This window comes from Pseudopipra pipra, chromosome 1, assembly GCF_036250125.1.
Source record: "Pseudopipra pipra isolate bDixPip1 chromosome 1, bDixPip1.hap1, whole genome shotgun sequence".
Classification (NCBI taxonomy): Eukaryota; Metazoa; Chordata; class Aves; order Passeriformes; family Pipridae; genus Pseudopipra; species Pseudopipra pipra.
Genome location: NC_087549.1, coordinates 119,758,263 through 119,780,947, shown reverse-complemented (window position 1 = coordinate 119,780,947; position 22,685 = coordinate 119,758,263). Strand labels below are relative to the sequence as shown.

Here is a 22,685-nt window from a genome sequence, read left to right as displayed (position 1 = left end):
ACTGAGAGAGTGAGCAGAGCAACCTATGGGCCACCACAAAATTCTCTGTGAGCCTTGACTGCTGATACTGCCCACTGCAGAAAACAACCAGTGACCCCTGTTAGGTTCCTTTATAAGCCCTCTCGGTTTATGATCTGAATCACATCTTGCACAGGATGTTCATGGTGTGAGCATTAAACAGATGAATAAGGCTCTTCCCAGCTCTCTGCTATTTCAGCCACCATCTCTTTTGTTCCTTTTCTTGTGTGGTTTGCTTATTTAATTTACAAGCACAGTTTCCTTTCAGATTGGTTTACAGGGATAATGATTTTCTTTGTGTTATTTACACCATTTATTCAGCATCAAATGCAGACTGTAACTAGTATGACAAAATGAGATTTACTGCCATTATCTTCTTCAGCCAAAGCAGTCGCATGAGAGACATCTCTTTTTAAGGGAAGCATTTTACTCTTCTCCTTCCCTTTTCCAGGAAAACCTCTTAGGGGACAGGGTTGTGTGGTGCTGAATTGCTGAACTTTGTTCTTACATTTATTGAATCTAAGACTGACACTAAACTATGAGGTTCTCTTTAACATATTGCAACTGCTGAGCATTGCCTGTGCAGTTTACAGGGGCTGGCAAACAGTGCCACATAGCATGACTGATCCCTGTCTTTAGAAGCCCATACTTTGCCCTTGATCTCCAAGACCCTTAATTTGTCAGTGTTTTCCATGTTGCAAAGTCCTTTTTATGGATGCAGAGAAATAGCTGGTCTGAGGAAAAAGTTATTTACAGGCAATTCTTTGCTTATGTTACCAATCCTAATTTTTGATGTAGAAATCCAGACCAGTCTCCTGGAATCCCATCCCAACGGCATTTTTAAAAAGTAGAAGCATGAAGGGGGTAGATGTATTGCTGGAAAGAAAGAGGAGAAAGACTCTTAAGGCTTGTGAGATGTTTTTAATATTTGGGCACCGAGAGACTTAGAAAACTGTTCTGTGTGGTTTTGAAGCTGAAGGATTAGACACTTAACTACTTAGAGTTTTCAGAACCCTGTTAGCCATCCTCAGTGCTAAATACCCTCAAATATTCAGACTGTCGGTTCTTTGCAGTGCAGATGCCCGTAACTGCACCAAGGATTGAAGGCATTTGTCCTTTTTCAGAACAGAGGAAGAGTTGATATTGTGTATGTTTATAATTCGAGAAAACACAGAAATCATAGGAAAGGTTTTATGCATTTATAGCTGCAAAACAAATTTGTTTACTGGATTTAGTAACTGTCAGATAATATATTTTGGGCTAAATTCTGTCATCACTTATGCCCTCTGGTCATGAAGGACTGACAATAACTGCATAATCTGGGCTGCTAAAAGGCCAGGAAATTGAGTTTTACTCAGAGGGACAAATTCTATACTGAATGACAATCCAATACAATACCACTGAATTTCAGTGCAACAAGTGTCAAATTTGGTCTTGACTTTTTAATATAAAAATATGACAAAGACTGACTTATCTTGCAGTATAATAACATTTTTAGAGGAAATACTTATTTTCGCAGTGTATGCTAATTCTGAAATATTTACTTCTCTCACAATGCCAGACTGTGGCTGTTTTAGCACAAAGTTTGAGAAACGCTATAGCTGGACTTCCTCCTTTGCAAGAGATATTGATAAGAGACATATATCAGTATCTGTAACATGTAGGCTAGAAAAGGTGGTAGAAACAATTCCTATTTTCACTCCTAGCATCTCTAACACAAATACACTAGTAACCTTGTTGCTCTTATGCTTTCTCCCTTTCTCCACAAAGGCAGAGAAGCCAGACTGCAGCGAGCGCCTCCAGCTACAGAAGAGACTGGGCTGTAGAAATTTCCAGTGGTTTGTATCAAATGTGTACCCTGAACTCTCCCAACCTGGGGACATGCCAAGATTCTCTGGCAAGGTAAGAGAAAACATCCTATAAAGAATGATCAGTGTTTTTCACTGTTCAAAGACTCCACTGCCATTTCCGTGTACTCAGGGAGCATAGAGTGAGTGAGAGGCTGTTCCTGCTTTGAAACCTTTATTGTCCAAACAGACAATGCAACAAGGGTGGGAGGAGAAAGAAAAGGACAGAGACAAAGGGCTAGCACACATCTCACATAGATGTTGAAACACAGCCAGGAACTGAACCCAGATTGTCTGACTCAGTTCAGTGTCACAGCTCAGAGGATCCTAGGTTTTTAAGGTGCTATTAGTAAAGGAAAAGAATTGTGTTGCCTCATGCAGATGGCAACAGCAACAGCAGCTGAGATATCTCTGTGCTGATCCATGTGCACAAAGAGAAAAAAGCATTTCTTCAGTTCTGCGCTTCTCCCAAGGACAGAAGTGATAGCAATAGCAGTTCCTTGGCTGACTGTGTACAGGAGGCAATATTCTCAATGTTGTTTTTTGGTTTTTTTTAAAATAACTCATAGTTGATAATTATAATTCATTAAACATCAATTTATTCCCAGCAGCCTTAACAGAAGGGAGTTTCCCCCAAAAAGGCAACAAGGTCTACTAATTAATTCACAGTCTGCTATCTGGAGCTGGGTTTTACTGTGTCCTTTTACTATTTTGTCTGCTCTTTATTTTCCAAGTTTGCTTGAGAAGAGTGCAAGAACCGAGTGTAGATGACAGAAATTGTCACGTTTCTTTTCTTTTGGAACATCTCGGGTTTTTTCTGACTACAGTGTCCGGTTGAAGTGCAATTTTCCATTAGCATAAAAAGTTTGAAAGATTTCTTTCCATTATCATAATAGTTAAAACCAGGAGTGGGTATCTCCAATTTAAACAAAACTCACTGGGTAGCAGTGATGAAACTCTGTCTTTTATATCAGATCAGTTTGCAAGATCAATATTCAAGATCTATGCTGGAAAAAAGTAGTGCCTGAATTATGAACAAAAACGTATCATAAAGGGATACAATTACAAAATGTTAGCTGAAGGATATTTTGGTTGTATCCAATTGTGAGTTATGTCAGTATAAATCTTTACTTACAGCTTTACAATACTGGTGTTGGCTTCTGTGCAGATTACAGACCTGGAAAAGCCACTGCAGAAAGCTCTATCAAACTCTCACCTTGCAGTGACAGTCTCACCCAGGTAATGTATACTTTGAGTATACAGGCATTGTGTCAGATCTAGGGAACCATCCTGAAGACAGTCACTCCAACGTGTAAGTAGCTGGGTTGACACTCATGGAAATAACTGATGTGTTCAGAATTAGGCATATGTTAAGGTAATGACGCCCACACTTCTGAAGATGAGTAATTTGAAAAATGGCAATGTTTCATGTGTCACTGATAGACACACTTTGCTCCAGCACACATCATTAAGTGCCTATTTGTTTGGTATATTTGGTAGTGTCTGGGGAACAGAAAGCGTGTGAGTAAAAAATACATAACAGTTCCAGAATAATGGGAATGGGTTTCCCCCATTAGTGACTAAAACTGAAGTTTAGTGTCTACACTGCAGTGTAAAGCAGGAGGAAAATTCATGTAGACTCCCAAACTGAAATTAGTCTAGAAAGTTCATGCTTTAAAAGAAGCCAAACCAATGTAGACTGACTGCAGATATTTATTCCAAGTCCCAGGCAAGTTTTCCTGCTCACACTGAGCTCAGGGTGAGCTGCAGGCACATTTCTAACTGCATTGTGTGAGGACACTGCCAGAAACACCCTTCTATTCAAATATTTATTAAACTAGAAAATTTTATTACAGGATGGGTTTACTTTATACATAATTGCAGTTCACAAGGCCTTTTCTTAGGTAAATAGTTATGCCAGAATTAGCTAGCAGGGGGGATTGCTTTGAAGGGTCAAGGTTGTTGGGTCTCTGTCACTCATGTTTGGGTTGCATCTTAACAAACATGTACAGGAAATTGTTTTTGGAATTAGCATTTAGAAATTAATTGGGATGTCTGTCCATCATTGTTCAAACAAACCCTCCCTCTTCCAGCACTTTGAATATAACAGCATGAAGGAAATCCGGCTTGGTTCTGCTCCACTGTTTTGCTTTGATGTCAGACACGGGAAGGTTATCCCTCAAAACTGTACAAAGGAGATAGACAACAGCCACCAGCACTGGGATGTCCAGGAGGTCAGTAGTGTCTCTGCTGTGAGGGGAAGGCAGCTGATGGTGACTGTGGGATCACTGGGTGATTCATGTGGGGAAGGGATGAGGTGGATCACTGGCATTCATGTGGGGAAGGGATGAGGTATTTGAAGGGCAAGTTTCACTTCTGTACCATTTTCAGCCAGAAAACTTAGGATAGGATGCCTCTTGCCCACTTACACTATATGAAATACATTTCATTTAGAAATACAAAGTACAGAGATCCTAACTTTATTCCTATGTTCTTGTTTTCACTGTTTGTCTTATAGGATAGAATCAGAATCAGTGGTTGTGAAAATAAGAGCAGGGTGAATCTTTGCTGACTTCTTTTGGATAGAGAAAGGGTCTGGGAATCCTGAACCCTCCCAAATGAGAGCCCTTTGTGAGGAGCTCTTAGTGGGAAACATTAAATTTCCTCCTGTACTGTAAGAGAAGAGCAATATCAGAGGAATTCAGTATTACTCAGTGGACTTCACCCAGCAGGAACTCCTACAGGACTGAATAACCTCATGCTCTGGGACAGCTGGAAAACAGCAGTTACTGTAGTTGTTGGGATGCAGAAAGCCTCTGGGACAGTTCCTGCTGTAATTTGGTTTGATTCCTAAGGGAAGCACTGTGAAATTTTGTGGCTGGTAGTAGCAAGGCTGATGCTGATGACAATCTGTAGCCACAGGAAACAAATAGTGGTGGAAAAGAATTCTGCACCTACCACTCCTGTCAGCTTCAGAACGAACTATGAATATTTACCATGCTCTGAGCACAAAGTTAAACCTACTCATTGTGTTTGGAGTAATACTTAAAAATATTTGAACAACAAGTCCTTACTGGTGATCTGCTGTATATAAAAATTTTCTAGCTTTTACTGGAAATCCTTTATTTTTATTTTGTTCTTTCTTTCCCTTCTTCTCTCACCTTGTAGAATGGAATGATTGTCCACGTCCTTTCTAGCAAATGCATGGAGGCAGCAAAGAGTGAAGATGAGATGGACTTGGTTTTGTCTGTGTGTAACAAGAACGCAAATCAGGTGTGGCAATTTGAACGTTCCCATGGGCTACATCAGAGATGACTGACAAGTCTCTGTGGAGGTCAAGTCTCCAAAATTTAACATTACTTCTGCTTGGGATTTAAGATGCATTTCCTGCATGGACAAGAAAGATGTTTGTGTTTGCTGTAGCATGCAGGGAAGTTAGGAAGGTCTCTTATCTAAAAGCCTGGCTCCTCGTTTATTCAGCTCTAGCTAAAATTTCTATTTATTCTGAGAAGCAGGGAATAAAGAGACTGAGCACCAATAGATTCTCTCAACTCTGCTATTGCAGAAGACAGTTAAGTTTGCCCTTTGAAACAACATGGAAAATTGGCTTCCAGACAGCCTGTCTTCAGCATATTCTGTGACTTCGGAGGATACAGGAAAATTAATGTTTGTGAGACTTTTGAAACTGTAAGAGGAAGCCAGCCAAACCAGGATAAGAGTTTAGCCTTGTTTAACAGTGCACTCGACTCATATAAAAAAAAAGTAAGTTTTATATGTATAAAAGTAGTAGATGTTTCCACATGTAATAGCAAAAACTTTGTTTTCCAACTAGCCTGAGTCAAATTTCTACCCTCTATGAGATTACACAGAGCATAAAGTAGCACTTAATTAGGCACTAATCGACTTGGAATACTAACAGTCCTCAGCGTTTGGCACACCCTTCCTTAAATCCTCAGTCCACAATCTATTTTGGATGGGAGAATGAGACTGAAAAAACAACTTTTTGTTTTGTTTTAATGACATTTAGGAACAACTCCTGAGGAAACTTTTGTGGTGGAAAGAAGGGTAACAGCTTAGCTTCTCTGCTTATTTGCAGAGAATTATAAGCAGAATTGGTGGCATCCATTTGCTCTTGTAAAGCCATGGGCTGAGTTTATTATTATTACTACAGTAACCGAAGTGCTGGCAGAAAACAGCAAGTGAAGGGAAACAACAGTTTTCAACAGTGGCTGCCCAGGAAGAAAATACTGGTGCTTGCTTCCATTTGCTTGCAGCCTCAGTTAAGTCTTTCACTCTGTGAGTTTTAGCCAAGAAGGAACTGTAGATTCTTGCTGTCATGGCTCTCCAGGCTGGTCCTCAAAAGACCAAATTTCCTAGAGAAACTTCTTCTGTAGAGCCTGCATTGCTGCTGACCTGCTGTCTTTCAAAGGGGTGAATGAGAGTTGAGGTTAGGTAGCAAGAATGGTCTCACACAGCATGCAGCAGCCAAGCAGACTTCTACTTTAGTATTTTGTTAGGGTACTTTCAATTTTGGAGTTAAAATCAATAATGATGACACTTCCCAAGAGCCAGCTAAGACAGAAGAACAAAGATTTGGGAGTCTTCGCACATCAGCATTTATAGTATAAATCAGTCATGATCCTATGTATTTATTAAAGGGGGGGGCATCATTAAGGAAATTTAGTTAGGTTTTGAGATGTTTTTCAAGAGAAAAAATTGTGGTTTTTTTTAATGTACAGCACATTGTTTAGAGAAAGGAAGGAATAACAGAATATTCTGCTCGGAGCCTTCCAGTCACCTGCTCTTGGTAAATCATAATAAACTGATATTGAGCATATAAAATTGGTTACAACAGAAGACACAAAAATCATGTTTGCAGTGTTGTCCAAAATTTTTCCCAGTGTCTAGTTCCCTGTCTACTTCAAGTGCTACAAATTCCACACTATATTCAGGCATCACTTCAATCATCCTGATTATTACTCCTGCTTTCTTTGATAGCATCAGAATCTAATACTATTTCTGCAGTGTTGCTTAAAATTTCCTGTGACATTCTTAAAATGCTTCAACTTTCATCTGAGAAGATGGTAGCAACCTCTTCCAGAGCACGAAGTGATCCCTGACCATTGCCCAAATTTAGGGTGAGAAAAGAGAATTTTTTGAATTGCATAACAGCTGAGTAAAATGCTATTTTATTGACACATGATTCCTTTATTTAAAATTATAAGTATTCCAGATTTTAAATTATGTATTATTTATTTTATTTTGGACACTACACTAGGAATATCATTCCTTCAGCATTTGGGTTAATGTTAAAAAAATGTGTATATAAATATGGTAATTGAACAGAAGTGGGATGTATCGCAAAGAAGAATGAAAAGATTTTTGGTTTAGAAAGGAGATGTTTGGAATTAAATTTCAGAGACATGGACATCTTCATCTTATGTTACTTTTTAACATAATGATAAAAATGTAGAAAGTAAGGTTTGCTGTAGATATACGTACAATAGAAAAATACATTACCTAATACCTCTTCCAACAATAAAATGAAAATATATGGTTCGGTACCATTTAGAAAATAATTGTTAAAATACTTCTTTTGTTTAGTAATAGAGTGAATGTGTGTTTGATTTCCAAGCAAACTAAACTCCAGAGCACAGGCCAGAAGGGAGCTACAAGGTGGTCTAAGAGGTCTCTGTACAGCGACATCCAGGGTACACAGATTGTGTACCATGCCATGGAGCACACTTCCCTCTAATATAAACACAGCTTATTATTACACACAAAAAAAGCCCCAAAGGGAAAGCATTTATCCCTGTTTTTCCTAGATTCCTTCCTTTATACCTTTTAAATGCATTGGTTGGTTGTACCAATACTATTTCCTTATTGTGGTCGTTTACACCCTGCCCCTGTGGTTGGGTCCATCTGCTGAAACCTTCTCCTCATGGGAATGGGCTCAACAAAGAGTCTCTGCTAAGGGTGCTGGTGTGTTTTCCTCATTTTTGCCCATCTTTCATGCAATAGTGATGGCTTCAGCATCACAAAACATGCTTTCAGCTCTGTATTTAGACAGGGTCAACATTCCAGGTTCTGCTAATTCCCACTGACAGGAGAGAAACATAAGAACAGAATGTTCCATGCAAGAACGAAGCAGTTTAAACTTTGAAGGCCTCCAAAGTATAGCCTTGGGCAAGAACAAAGGAATTCCAGCAAAACACAAATAAACATCTTATAGTCTAACTCCACCTGTTTCCTTGAATTTGGCAATCCAGGCATAATGAATGCTTTGAGCCAAACCCACCCGTGAAGCTGAGCTAAAAGGTCAGATTCAAGAACAGGTCACCTTATGGTTGACAACACTTTAACTAAACAGCCTGGTTTATTCCTCTCCCAGCTAATGACAAATGGAAGAAAATAAAGACTTGAAGTATTATTAAACATACTTTTAAACCAAGACCCAGTCGAAGCAGTCAGTGCTGGCCGATGGTTGGGGTTTGTCCTGGTGGGTGAGGTGGGTGCCATCACTGACGCAGAAAAACACAATGGCAGCGTTTCTCTCTCTGTGTTAACCTGAAGTTTAAACAGGGGGAAGGAAGGTTAGAGCAACGTTCATGATAAATCCTGCAGCACAGAAATGTTCAGGGTATCTCTCAGTCCACATATAAGTGCCTCCAGGTCCTCCCTTAGAGATGCTGATTGAGCTGTTATACTGTCTGCTGATTAAAACCCAATAGCTTCCATTACAGATTTCCTCAGGAAGGAATGGAGCTATGCTCAGGCACCTGAGACAAGAACAGTAACAGCCTAGGTTTCCATAACAGCTGGAAGGTGACACATGAGAGAGAGCTTTCAGATTCTGACTTTTTATCTCATTTTATCTCCATCAGTTTGATTCAAATTGCAAACGTATTGGAAGAGAGTAAAAAAAGGAGTGTTTCGCAAACATTGGTCACATGTTTTTAAGCTCGTGTTTTTAAGCTATGCAAACTGCACGTCGGCCCTGAATAAAGTATATCAGTGCACAGTTAAATGTATTTTAATTTTCTTCATTGTGTGATGATTTGTTAATGTCTCATTTTCTTCATGCTGCAGCACAGCTGGTCTGCAGAGAACCCAGTCAGAAAGCCTCCAGTGGCAATATTCTCATTTAGCCATCACCTAACAGTCTTACAGAAATGTAGAGTAGGACTCTGCCTCCACTGACATCTTATAGGAGGCTTGATTTTGTAGACCTTTGCCATAATTTCTATTGGTTTCAGTGGAAAGGTCTGAATAGGGACTACAGAAGTAGAATTCCTGGAAAGGAGAGTCTCTGGAAAGCGTGATCTCTGGCACACACTTCAGGCAGCTCACAGCTGCTTATTGCTCCCACATTTATTAATCCCTCAGTCTTACAGACTGACAACAAATAATCTAATAATGTCATTTGTATTGTTACAGGCATAAATGAGCTTTAGAGGATTACATCCTTTAGTATTATATTTTTCACTGTATTTTTTTCTTAACTTAATATGCTACTAGGTGAAAACTGGGGGTTTTTTGCAGTCTCTTTTTCATCATTTAATGTAGTAATTACATAAAAAATTTAACCTCAGCGCTGAAAGAAAATCAGATGTTACTTTGACTATCAGGAGTTCATCTCTCAAGATTGAGAGCATCAGATATTTACACCTGAGTATGAGCCACTGGGAGGCTATTTCTGTCAATCTCTTTTTATACATACAGTTTGGGATTACTGAACGAACCAAAAGCGATCAAAAGCTGTAGTCAAACCAAAATGTTTAATGCAAAACAGTCCTACAGAGACAACAGGTCACTGCATTCTGTCATCTTCTCTTTCTTTCCCTCTTATTAGCACACACTTTGCCCGCTTAGAATTCAAGAGCCAAGCAGTGAACAAAGAGTTTCATAATCAGAGTATTTCAAGCAGGTAGATGCATAAAATTCATCATGTCAATTAAAAAATAAGCCTTGCAGTAAATTTCTCATCAGACAAGTTGTCCATCTAAACCCCTGCCTTTCTGTTGTCTTATCTAGTTCGTGTATGTGTCATACCCATTGAAAACTCATCATCTGTGCTGCCAGGATCTGCCTTCACTTACCAATCAGTCACCAAACCATTGGAAGGCCGCTTAAGTCTGATTGAGCATCCATGCTTCCTGAGCTCATGCAGTTCAGCTGATGGATCACCAGCTGCCCTAGCAAGCTCCCAGACAGAGGCAAGAGCTGCTTCTTCAGGGCAGTGTGCTGTTGATCCCTTTATTTGCAGAAGCAAAGGGAACGTTAATTTCCTAGAGTAACAAATTGTGGTCAGTCTGTGGTGTCTGCGTAAATATGCACACGTACAAGCCCAGGAACAGAGCCTGGTGCTGATGTTAAGGAAGTAACTTCTAGTTTTACATAAACAATGAACAGTTTCAGCTCCAGCTGCTGCTTCTGAGTGTAGCCCGTGACAGAACTCTTAGGATTGTCTAGTGCCAAGAACAACTCTTAAATCAGCAATGAGAGGCAAGGGTGAAACAAAATAGGTCTTGACACTGGAAAATATCTTGATAAGCAAAATAAGAACCACAAGACTATAATTTGCTAATTACAAGAAGATGTCTGTCTTTTCTCAAAAATACACAATTTCGTACAGTTTCATTCAAGATGACACATAACATGATGCTCAGGCTTGGCAGATAGTGCTGATTCCATTTTGTGGAATTACCAAGGTTTCCAAGTTTGGCTTCAGTGTGGACCAAGACCCACCATTTCCTTTGCTCTCTGAAACAGAGCTGGAATGTCACACAGGCAGTGATCAGAGAGGTTCCCAGGCCAGGCTGCTCACAACAAGGTGTTGGGCTCTGCTTCCTTGTGACCCATCATAAGAAAGAACCTTTTCCTCTGGGATGTCTTGCTTTCAACAAGCTGGAAAATTTCAACAAAAAGTTGTTTTGCTGGAATTTGCTTTGACAGCTCCAGCGAACGTGTTTATAACAATTACAAACTAGCAAAGACTGTTAACTGAGCAGAATGAGGAAAATCAATATTTGATTTTTAAGAGGGAAAGAATAAAGTGGCAAATGGGAAAGGCTGAATTTAATTTCAATTCCCAATTTCGTTTTACAGCACTGCAGAACAACCCAACAACCCAATAACAATAGCCTTAGGTTTATGCTGCAAGTACTGGTTCATAATGATATGCCAGGCAGGAAATGGTTTTCTCTAAATAATCATGCATTCGGGCCATTTGCTCTCTCTTTGCTCTACTTGGCACCTGGGGTGATTTTCATCTCTTCTGATCTACAAAAGCAATCTCTGGAGGGCAAAGGACAAAGCAGAAGGCTGGAGAAAAGGGCCCAGGACTGAGCTCTCAAAGCTGTTTCGACTGGAGGCAGCGGTCCTGCTGTTTAATATCTTGGCATTTGATTCACTCGGGGTGCCCCCCAGCATTTCACTGGTCAGGAAGATACAGTCAGGATCAGGTCAGCCTCAGAGGCTTCTTCCACACCTCAGCCCTCCCTGCCCTACCTTGGGTGGCCGGACAAATCACCTGAGCACGCCCAAGCTAAGGGAAGCCTACCTCTCAGTCCTCCGGGAAGTGGCAGGAACACGTGAAAAACACTCTGGATGGGAAGCAGAGATCACCTTTTGGGTCGAACTCTGGTGTAGCTGGGACAAGTGGCCACGTCCTCCCCGCATTCCAGGTTCTCCTGCAAGAGCCCCGGGAAAGCGGCCACAGAACGGACCACGGGCGCACCCGCGGCCCGAGGCCGCTCCCGGCCCGCCCGGCCGGGCCTCACCCGCCTGATGAGGATTCGGACCCCGCAGGGGCAGGGACGGCTGTAGGTCTCGGTCTCTTCCTCGTACGCGAAGTCCTCGATCTCCACCTCGTCGTGGAACACCGACATAGCGGCGGGAAGCGGCGGGAGCCGGCACGGGGGGAAGGGCAGCGGCGGCTCCTGCGGGACGCGGGGTGGGGAGGAGGGAGCTCTCCTCCCGGGGCGCGGCGGGGCCGGTGGGGACTCGCGGGATGTGAGAGAGGGATCGGGGGGATTCAGATCGGGATCAGGGTGAGGAAGGTCAGGGTAGGCGGTCGGAACGATCCATTGATTCCGAGTGAGGAGAGGAAGGAGCCACGGAAAAGTCAAAAAAGTAGCGCTCGTTTCTCTGCGTGGAGCAAAGGAAGGAAGCGGGTATTTGGAGTGGCTATTCCTGTACCAGCTAGGGTAAGAAGGGAATAAAGGGAGAACATCCCACCTGACAGGAGCTTGGGAGACTGAAGCAGTGCACTCCGTGGAGGGCAGGGAGTTGCCAAAGATGCTGGTTGGGTGGAGAAAGGCACAGGGGTGACAGATGGGGCAGAAGCTGTTCACATTGTGTAAAGGTGTGATTCACACCTGTCCGTGGTAGAGGAGAACCAGGGCTCATTAAAAGACATTTTGGAATTTATTAGTTCCAGAGTAAAAATGACAACTGACTTTATTGTCATCTTTGTGATTGGAAAGTGATTGATGACAATGGAAATGGAACAAGGATCTTGAACTACTGTTCAAGAGTCATTTCTTATTTATGATAGAGTCTCAGTCTTAAAGTAGTCTGTTATGAATAGGATCTTTCAGCTGTGACTATAAAATTAGGCTGCCACTTATTTTGTTTTCAGTATTATGTGTTGATACTGAACTTTGGGTTGGTTGGTTTTTTACATTTTCATTTGTAGAACTGAGCATATTTGCTTCCTAAAGTGGTAACAGTGAAAAGGAGGAGAATGAGGATGGCTCATTTAACTGACTGTCCACCTCAGCAGCAGAATTAAACCGAGTACGTAAAATAAACAGTCCAGAATCTCTGATTGGAATTAAAAGTTGTGCCACTTCTTTGACCAGCAGATGTTGCTGCATTTATTAGCAATTGCAAAAAGGGTTTTGCAAGTTGTGAGTTGATAAAAAAAAAAATCTTTATTTTCAGTCCTAGGCCTCTGAAGCAAAGTGTCAGACTATATGTGGTTCATTTGGATGTTGTAGTGATTTAATTAAAGTCACAGCTATTGGCATAAATGGTTTACATGAGAGTGTCCACTTTCAAACATCCTTCATGTTTACTTTGAATTAGTTAATGTGATAGAGTGAAAAGCATGAAAACATGAATCAAAAATCAAGAAGGCGTAAAAAAAAGGTGTATATGGATATGCTGTCTGAAAGACTCCAAATCCTAAACTGACCTCATGAATTTGAGAAACTCAATGTTTTTCAAGCACTCTGGCTTTACATACAATGTGCCAAGGTATAGGAATGTGACTTCTAATCTTTTGGGTCCAAATCTGATGCCGTTCCTCCAGTCTGTCTAGCACTAACCCATGCTGTCACCCAGCCCACTGGGGGTTCCGCTGACCTGACACTCAGGTCCACCTTGTGTGACTGTTCTAGTGCCAAATAAGTGGTTATGTTGTGTCTCTGTTTTTAGGAACTCTAGAGGCAGAAAAAAAAAAAGACATTTGTAGAGAAGGTCATCTTAGAAAGCTCTTAACAGGAAAGCAAGACATGAAATACCAGTATGGGCATGAACTCCGGCAAGTAAGGAATGAATGCCAAAATGCCATTTCTTTAATTAATATTCTGGATTTTCTCCAGGAAGAGTTATCTCATCTCCTTCCTCTTTACGTACAGCATATTGCAAAAAGAATAAACTGAAATGGACCACTCAATATGTGGAGGGAATTATGCTGTTGTGCTAACCAAGGAGAATTATGGTACACTGATTTAAAAAATAAGCTCCACTTTTTTTCCTCCAGCACCTCAAAAAACATTCTGCTATTCTTCTGAACACAAGTTATCCAAATCTAGGACTGCTACTGCCTAACTCAGTGAAAGACTATATAGTCTGCCAGGAAAATACCCAAGACATAAAATGCATTTATAGCTACTGGTGATTGTTATTTTATGCCTGTCAGTAATCTTTTTAGCAAAAACCTATCCTCAGTTATTGATATTTCATTATGGGGTTTCAAGGTGACTCTGTAGATGACAGGTATGGATAGCCCCTAATTTTCTGCTTCCCAGTAGGAATACCAATGAACATTGGAAATGTATTGCAGATAATGGAATGCTGTCTCTCTAGATAATTACCATTTTGACCCTTGACAACAAAAAACTGTTGTTTTTTGTCTACACCCATCAGCCAGATCATTCCAGCTGTGCCAGTACCATTAAAACGCCCCACCCCTTGTGGATCTGGTTCTGCCAGGCCAGCAATTTCTCCCTCTGAACTGAGGGAATATTAAGCTGCAAAAAGGGCAAGAGTAATTTATACCTACTCCTTTACTAGGTCTCATCAGTGTAATTCTACTATTAAAAATGTTTAAAACATTCCTGCAAAATAAATAGTAAAGTGAATAAAACCCCTACACGAGGACAAAGTCTACATCCAGCAAGAACGTATCCTTTTTTTCTTGGTTTTGGCAATGGAAAGACAGTCCTAATGGAGAACACAGGAGAGCAAATAACAGCAGAATGGACAAGATGGAGGAAGTAATTTCTCAGACAGTGAGAATGTGCAGGTGGTCATTTGTTCTACTGAGACTAAGGTTACTCTTTTGTGGCTGGACATGTCAGAATTATGCACAAATCTATAACTGAGGTTTCATCGTTGCCCTATTTAAGAGGCTCATCTCAGTTTTCTGGTTGCTTTCTGCTGGACTGGCTATAATGAGAAAATGATGGAATTTCTAGGAGCAAAATAACTGTATTTTGGAATTGTCATTTCTTGGCAGTCACGAGCAATGAATTACAATAAGCTACATCGGGGGCGAAATGCCGGAAAGAGTCTGCTCAGTAAAGATCTGGAGAGTGCAAAAATGAGCAAAAATAAACAGTATTTCACATTGATAAAACACATTTGACAGGCTTAAAATACGATGGTCAGCTCAGCAAGAAAGTTGAAATTAAAACTGAGTAGTTTCAGATTTTCTGAAAAGGATGTTTCTTAACAGTCTGTGTGTCTCCAGTCATGGATGTAGCTCTTCAAATCTCACTAAGGCATTTTGCTCCCAAGTTAGTGTTGAATTGCTGGTCAGGAGCACCAGGAGCATCTGTGACACAGTAGGGGTGTGTCCGGGTGCATCCAATCATGGGGACAACAACCTGACCTCATGCAGCAAGTTATGGGAACAGAGGCTGGTTCTAATCAGGTATCTTACCTCTGGAAGGTATTGTTACAGAGATTGTGCAGCTGCTGAATAAAGTAAGTGAATAGAAAGGATCCAACAGTAATGTTGGGATAAATTTGACTCATTACTCACTGAATGAACATCCCCCGAAAAATTAAGTTTTGGAGGAACCAAAACTACTCAGAAGTTGGTGTCAAGTGCCAGCCTATGTGGCGGCATTGTGCAGGGTGAGAAATACTGTGAGACTTCATACTGACTTCTTCAGAGTGAAATGAATCATTCCATAAATGCCGAAATGCTTCAATTGACACTCTGGGACCAAACTGATTTTTATGAATTTAAAATTGCTTCCCCTATTTTTCAGTTCAGAAATAGATAAAAAATAAACAAAAGCCATATCTGACCAAGAGCAGTCACAGAATGTGTGTTGGGGCATTTCGGTTATGGCTCTGGAGAGGACAATGTCACACTCAGAAATCAGGGGTTTTTCCTGTGTGTCTGCCTCACCCTGAGCCTTAACAGCCTCAGATGTGAACAACACCAAAATGCACCTGCTCAGTTTGGTTTTTTGGCTGACATAGTGAAGCAGCAATCAGACTGAGGCTGAAACATTTATGAGAGAGAGTCATGAAGGGCAGAAAACCCAGAAATGTATTATTTACTGGACATGTCCTTTATTCCCTGTTCATGGGTAATTCATTCAAATTCTGTCCTTCTGTTGGGTGAAGTGGATATGAAGTAACATCCTCGAAGCAACCTGTGTTACTCCAGATTTACGTGGTTGTGCTGGATGGCAGGTTCCACCTTGGAGCATTTTATGTTAGCCATGTCTCACAGAGTGCTCTGTGCCTAGGGCTCAGAATATTCCCAGCCAGTTTAATCTTCACAAGCTGCCCTTGCAAGGCAAGCTGCAAATGTGTTTACAGATCTAGCACAATAATTTCTTACCCTCGAGTTGATTAACCTGTCAGAAATGACTCTGTTTCTTCAGACCTCTACTTTTGCAGGTGTTCCTGGTATGAAGTGCCTCAACAGTACAATAATGAACTAGACAAAATGTGCAGACGCTTTATTTGGCATGGAAAGAACCCAAGGACACAGCCCTGCTACGGTTGCAAAAATAAAAAACGAGTGTGGGGAACTTGGCTTTCCTCAGTGGAAACTCAACATTTGGGTGGCCTCGCTGCAGCCTGTGTGGGGCTGGCAGTCACTGTCTCTGAATGAAGAGGCTGACTTAACCTGGATCTCTATCAAATCCTCCCTCCGTGAGACCGTGCATTTGGCAGAGGTACTGACAGAAATTCTCCGGCTGAGAAAGCGCAATCAAATCCTGTTAGGCTTAATATCTTGAGAAGGGAGTCTATTAGTTTAAAATACTGGGAAAGTTTGACTGTGGTTGTTTGGCATTTTCTCTGGTTGCTGATTTATTTGAATTCTCCTTCAGTTATAAAAACCCCAGATCTGAAAAAAGGATCAAGGAAAACAAACGAAATAAAAGATTTGCAAGGATCAGAGTGTTTTGTAGGGGCCAGATTAAATTCTTCCAGTGTGTGCCTTCTATACATCACCCCTCACTTGTGTATGCACAGGAGATAACCACTCAACCCTAACTGCTAGGCTACTTGCTACGTTTACCAAGCGAGCAATAAATTCTGAGGTTAGTGCCTGAAAAAATAGTTGGAGTAGGAGGAAAATCCTTCCTCTCATAAGCAGGAGGAGGTGGGCCCTGAATCAGTGCATCCCCCCCAGCTGCCCCACTACCATGGGCTCAGTGCATACAGGAGAAATCCACATAGGAAGGGCTTAGGTACCAGCCCTCTCTGCTGCTCCCCCTTGCTTCCACAGCAAAATCCTGTCTCTAGATTGCTCAGCAGCTTGTGGTGGAGGTGTCGGGGCCACAGAAGCATATTCTGATGCCCAAGGCAGGCTGCCAGCTTGGTGTGCCATCACCAGCTCTCCCCGGGCCTTATGTCAAGGGATATTAAAAATACAACCTCGGTCCCAGTTCAAAGCAGTGCTTGAACTTCATGACCTGTCCCTGGCAGGGAGCATGTTTCACTGCTTGCCATGTCCTTTTCATAGTCTTACAAGGGATAGGACTTCTAACTGCCCCACTGTGCACCATCCTGGGGTTTGGGAATTTTGATGTTTGTCTCACGAAGAAACACCTGACTCCACAGCTTTTACTTGCCCAAGGAAAGCTCATAGGCTCAGACCTCAAGCTGTTTGTGAAGCCTGTCAAAACCCATTTGTCTAGATCGCAGCAGCAAATATCACAGTTAAGGCTAAAAGGCACTTCTATGCCAAGCTCATTCTAGGTCACTAACTTCCTAAGGGTATTCTTCCAAGAAATAGCTTTATCTTGAGTAGTTCTGCAAGAGGAGAGAGACTGTGAGTTATAGTTAACCCCTTCTTCACAAGGAAAAGCAAGAATTCTTCAGTCTATCACATATATCACTCATTATTTATTCAGGCTAAGACTTCCCCCCCCAGGGCTAATATTAGAAAATAAAGTTATAAGTAAATAGTAGATTTGCATGAAATAAAATATTCTTTGCTCTTTCAAAAAGGACACTATTGTATTTGTGCATCTTGGGCAGTATCCCTGCTTCTTTTAGAAAAGTAAATACAATTATTCTTAGAAAAGTAAATATATTGTATTCAAAATCAAAAGAAATCCCACATTGAAACAGTCCACCAACTCCAATAAAAGGCTTCACTGCCCGGAAAAGTCAGATACCTATCAGGAAAGCCACTGTAGCAAAGACAAGGAAATACAAGAGGCACACAGATGCGGCTTTGAAGAAAGAGATGAAGCCATGTAAAAAGTGCAATATGGCTAATTAAAACTAACATGGAAGGGAAGTAACAAATTACAAAACTAAACAAATAAAGCCAGCTAAATAATGAAAGGAGTGGAGATAAACCAGTCTGGGACAGTCCTACCAAAATGCAAGGAGTTTGCACACCTTCATCAGCTGCTGTTAGAAGGCTGTGGTAGAATGACTACTGGGAGGGACTGGCAGAAAAACTACCTGAGCCAATGGTCACCTTGTCTTCTAAAAGCTATCTGGGTCATGAGCAAGAGAGAGGAGGTGAAAGACATGGTTATTCTGAGGCTTAGATTCTAAAAAGTTATTCCCTTAATTAAAAAAAAGTTTTAAGATAATGTCAGCCTAGTGCTCAGCAAGTGTCAGAAAAACACATCGTGTTAAGACTTTTTGCAAAATGGAGAGCAGAATAGAGAACAAATATCTCTATGCCAACGTGATGCACCTGTGTCTAGAATTGTGCACAGTTCTTATCTCCCTCTCAAAAATGGTGTAGGAAAGCTGGGCAAGGTTCAGAGAGGGCAACAGTGACAATTGCAGGTATGGAACAGCTCCTGTGTGGAATGTGCCTGACTAGACAAGGACTTTTAGAGGCTGGAAGAGAAAAAAAAGTAAGAAAAAAAAACAGTCATCAGTAGGCTAGAGGTGAGAGCACAAAACTGTCTTTTCCTATATAAAAAGCATCTTCAAAAGAACTACAGGGCAATGGGTTCAAAACAAACAAAAAGAGATATGTCTCTTCACAAAGCACGCTTAACTCGGGTAATTCCTTTCCAGGGGATGCAGTGCATTTTGAGATGTGGATTCAAAAAGTGATTAGACAAATTCATGGAAATATCTATTTATTTATGCTATTAAATACCAATGCATCAGTCTCAAGAAGTCCATAACTTTCAAATTGTGTGGGAGGGTGTACTAAGGAAGTGCCCCCAAATGCTTGGCCTGGTCATTATTAGACTTTTCATTAGCTTCTGGGCAGTGCTGGGGATGGGATGGGACCAAGGAGACCCTTGGTCTACCCTGGGACAGCCAGTTCTACTCTGATGCACTTACCTGTTTTGCTGCCACAGTTCAGCTCAGCCTCCAGGACAGAAGCTTCTGCTACTGGCTCTGAAATGGCCCTCTGACAAGTGGTTTGTCTGTATCACTGCCTCTGGACTGTTTACATACCTAAATTCAAAGTCTGGTTCTACTTAAGGGATGTACGCCAGAATCCATCACTGTGGGAACACCTGTGCAGTGCACTGGGGGTCACAGAAGCCTCTGCATAATATAGGAAGCCAAATATGTTCTACCAAAATGAGAGAAAAGGTAGGATAATGTAGGGTTCATATTTTATGTACTGTTTTCTGTATTTAATTTAAAGAAATATTAATCTTAAAATCTGTCACAAGCTATAACATCAGTTCTAGTTTCTGTTATAGAGTGATAAAAATGATAAATTTGTGCTGCAGTCTCACTATTGCCTAAAAATAAATACCCTAAGATGGTATTGCATTGCATAGGTATGCAATTTTCATGGAAACAAGCAGCAACAGGGCTATGATCAAACATGCAGAAACAAAAACTGTTAAGCAGATATCTCTTTCAATGTATTTGAAAAAAAAAAAACAAAACACAAGCCCTCCCTTGAAAAATGTAATTTTTTCCTATGGAGTGTGAAATAGTCATTCTTCCTAAGATTATACCAGAAATTCATCTTTTGTGTAAATACCACAGGACTACCCACAAAAAGATCATGCTCAGAAACATTGCAGCTATTTAGTGTTCTGGTGGACGGGAATCTTTTACTTGAAGCAATGAATGTGTCAAAAAGTTGTCCTCCAACTTGTCCAGAAGGACAACTGAGACCAAGGTAAAACCATTTGCCATGGAGCACAAAGGTCCTGAAGAGGGCACTGAAGAAGTGACTTAAAGAATCAGTGTATTGCCAGCTCCTGTTGATTTTACCTTGAGCCTTGTGATAATGCAACAGCTTCAGCATTCAAACAACAATATAAGGACCTTGGTTTTGACTTAAAAATAAAAGATGACGACCCCTGGACAGGGCAGCTCTGCTCTGACCTTCACGCACCACCTTGCCTTTGGAGCGAGCTTCTCTTGGCTGGCTGTGCTCAGTGACAGGGTAAATGCCATGGCAATCATTTTCCACGTGACAGGAAGCCTGTGCTAGGCTGGTGAGCTGCCAAGAATTTTGGAGAGATGACATGGTATGCAAACAGATTGCAAAGGTGACAGGAAGGGGTGGGAAGGAGTGATGACAGGTTGCTTAAGGTTTTACCCTTTTGGTTAGTTTCTTTTGACCCACTTCCTCCCTGACCACAGGTGACACTGGGACAACTGTTTTCCAGCTTGGCACAGCTTCTGTCAGTTGTTGCCTCTCTCACTCAACATGTTCGACCAGTTTCAGGGCTGATGACCTCAGCATCTTCACAGGATCCTTTGGATCCTCTCTGTCTCCTTCATGCCATGGCTACTATGGAGAGACATTAAGAAATTAGCATTTTAAGTTACCATGAAGTAGATTCAGAGCAATGCATGTGGAACTGTGCTAGGAGAAAATTCATGGCAAACATTAACTAGTGCACTAAACATCTTGATAAATCCTATTTGTAAAAACATTTCAAGAAGTTTTCAGTGTAACAAACACCTATCCCTACAGTTAGCTTGATCTGAGCATTAGTTTGGAATAGAGGAGATGGAAATGGAATATGCAGAAACTGCTTGTCTTAGTGACAATACAGAGTTGTCAGATCACTTTCTTAACTGAAATTTTGCCTGTTGACTTGAAATTATTCAGTATGTGCTTCTTGGTAGATAGACTTGGTAATCTATGTAATGATCTTTAGTTAACTGATCTTCTGCAAGGAACGTCCTTTTTTTCTGACTAGTGCTGAGAATAAAAATTAAAAAACATGATGGAGGGAAGAAATGTCACGGTATTTACATAAGGCTCCTCTAGGGCATTATGATTTCCCTAACATATAGATGATGAAAAAAGTGTAACAGCAAAATTAGTGGCCTAATGACCCCAGCTCTTGAAGGTCCAGGGTCTGTGTCACAGACTTCTAGAACAGCTATTTAAAGCTAATCATGTATGCCACTGATATACAGGCACAATCAGCCAAAAGTATGCGACCTTCTCAGTGAGTCTCTTTGAAATGCAAACAAGAATCTGACAGCTCAGAGAAGCTAAGCCTCTTTAGTTTAATGAAGAGCAAATTTTCTTCCATTTCTTCCCATAAAACTGTGGCAATGGAGTGTATTGCTTGTTTTCAGTATTACCCAGGAGTTTGGAGGTGTTTACAGTGTGAGCAATTTCAGAGCTTGAACATCTAAAATTGACCATAAGTTGTCCCACTCTCTCTGGTCTCTCGGAAGTATGAATTACTGCATTAACATTCACGTGATGCTGCTTTCACTGCACTGGACTCCTCTGTGCAGAGCCAAGGACCTAATCAAACACATAATCAATCAATCTGCTTGTCAGATACAAACAGCAAACAAAAGACTTTTGTGTCCTACACAATTGCCTTTTCAGAAGAAAAGTGAGCCACTGGTTTCAAAGATCATGTAATACACAAGTAATGCATGAGAGGCCAGAGCCTGTGGTGCTGTGAGGAAACCTTGTGACCGAAATCCTGACAAGGGACATTTCTGACGGGTTACTCACACTGCCCTGACTGGTGTTCTGGAATTATACAGTATGAAAGGATATTTTAAAAGATGACTGCAATCACTGGAGTCAAAAGCTTCTTACAAGTTAACAAAAGACAGAAGTGGGCAGTTCTTTGGCTTTAGCATCACTGAGCTCTCATGAAGAATGAACTCATGCTACAGAACTCCTCTCTGCACAGCAGAAAGGAAAGCAACAAAACAGCTCAAGTTTTTAAACATCTCTTTCAGATCCAAAAAGGACAACAAAAAGAGAGATACATGACACCCATTCCTGTTTTGCCTCTTTTTTGGGGGGGACAGCAACTACTGCCTTGAGACCTCCGAGACACTGTAATGAGACAGAGTTGAAAGCAATTTATGTGGGCAAATGTGGCCACATCCTTTTCTAACAGCCACACCACCTTAGTGTTGTTATGCTGTAAAAAAAACTCCAGAAAAGCAACCATAATCTTTGATATATACACTATGTCATCAAGTAATTTTACTGTGCCTATAAATTGCATTCTGCAACTTGGATCCTATTCACACCTGGTAAGAAACCTTAAGCACAAACTTAAACCAGTCCCAACTGATTTAATGAACTAATTAATTTTGCTAAAACTACTGTTAAAAAAGCCACTACCAGTATTTTAGATGAGTGGGAAATTCAATTGATAAGCACTTTTTACAACCATGTAGGAATTTAACCATATGGAGTACAAATAATTCTCTACAAAAGTTTCATAGGTCTTTTTAACAGGGCCTGATCTTCAATATAAAATGAAATCTGGTCAATGATTTCTGCAAAATCTATGCACCTTTAGAGAAGCTACACTTGGCCATTTATTTTGATACATTACATTCCCTGGTCTTGCATTTGAAAGTTGTTCTACTTCCTTTTAGACACAGAATCATAGAATGTGCTGAATTGGAAGGGACCCATCAGGATCATCGAGTCCCCTCCTGGGCCTGCACAGGACACCCCAAGAATCACACCATGTGCCTGAGGGCATTGTCCAAACACTTTCTGAACTCAAGACAGTTCTATTTTATGTAGAATACTTGTGGAAAAATCCTGAAGATATTTATGCAGTAGAAATTTGAACAGGGGCTTAAGTAGGGTTTCTGTAAGTCTGCTTTACAGCATCTACTGATAGACTGAAACAATTTTTATTAACTAATCTGAAG

The 22,685-nt window shown here is 41.0% G+C and overlaps 2 protein-coding genes across 4 annotated transcripts in view; one reads left to right on the top strand and one right to left on the bottom strand.

Annotated features, from left to right (window-relative positions):
* The window catches only part of GALNT15 (polypeptide N-acetylgalactosaminyltransferase 15), a 29,101-nt gene extending 20,209 nt beyond the window's left edge, over nucleotides 1-8,892 (top strand). For both annotated transcript variants that reach the window (XM_064673639.1, XM_064673648.1), the window contains exons 8-11: nucleotides 1,789-1,920; nucleotides 3,003-3,104; nucleotides 3,959-4,099; nucleotides 5,034-8,892. In XM_064673639.1, the coding sequence (XP_064529709.1) occupies nucleotides 1,789-1,920; nucleotides 3,003-3,104; nucleotides 3,959-4,099; nucleotides 5,034-5,180 (522 nt within the window). In that variant the 3' untranslated portion in view covers nucleotides 5,181-8,892. The remainder of the gene's footprint in view (nucleotides 1-1,788; nucleotides 1,921-3,002; nucleotides 3,105-3,958; nucleotides 4,100-5,033) is intronic.
* Nucleotides 1-22,638, bottom strand: part of LOC135423470 (diphthamide biosynthesis protein 3-like) — a 39,961-nt gene extending 17,323 nt beyond the window's left edge. The window contains exons 1-2 of one of the 2 annotated variants that reach the window (XM_064673734.1): nucleotides 11,428-22,638; nucleotides 1,790-10,772 (exon numbers count right to left, since the gene is read on the bottom strand). In XM_064673734.1, coding sequence (XP_064529804.1) covers nucleotides 11,489-11,755 — 267 coding nt within the window. In that variant the 5' untranslated portion in view covers nucleotides 11,756-22,638 and the 3' untranslated portion in view covers nucleotides 1,790-10,772; nucleotides 11,428-11,488. Of the gene's footprint in view, nucleotides 1-1,789 lie in introns of those variants that run through there. The other variant, XM_064673744.1, reaches the window with a different exon arrangement.
* Nucleotides 22,639-22,685: the final 47 nt, after the last annotated feature.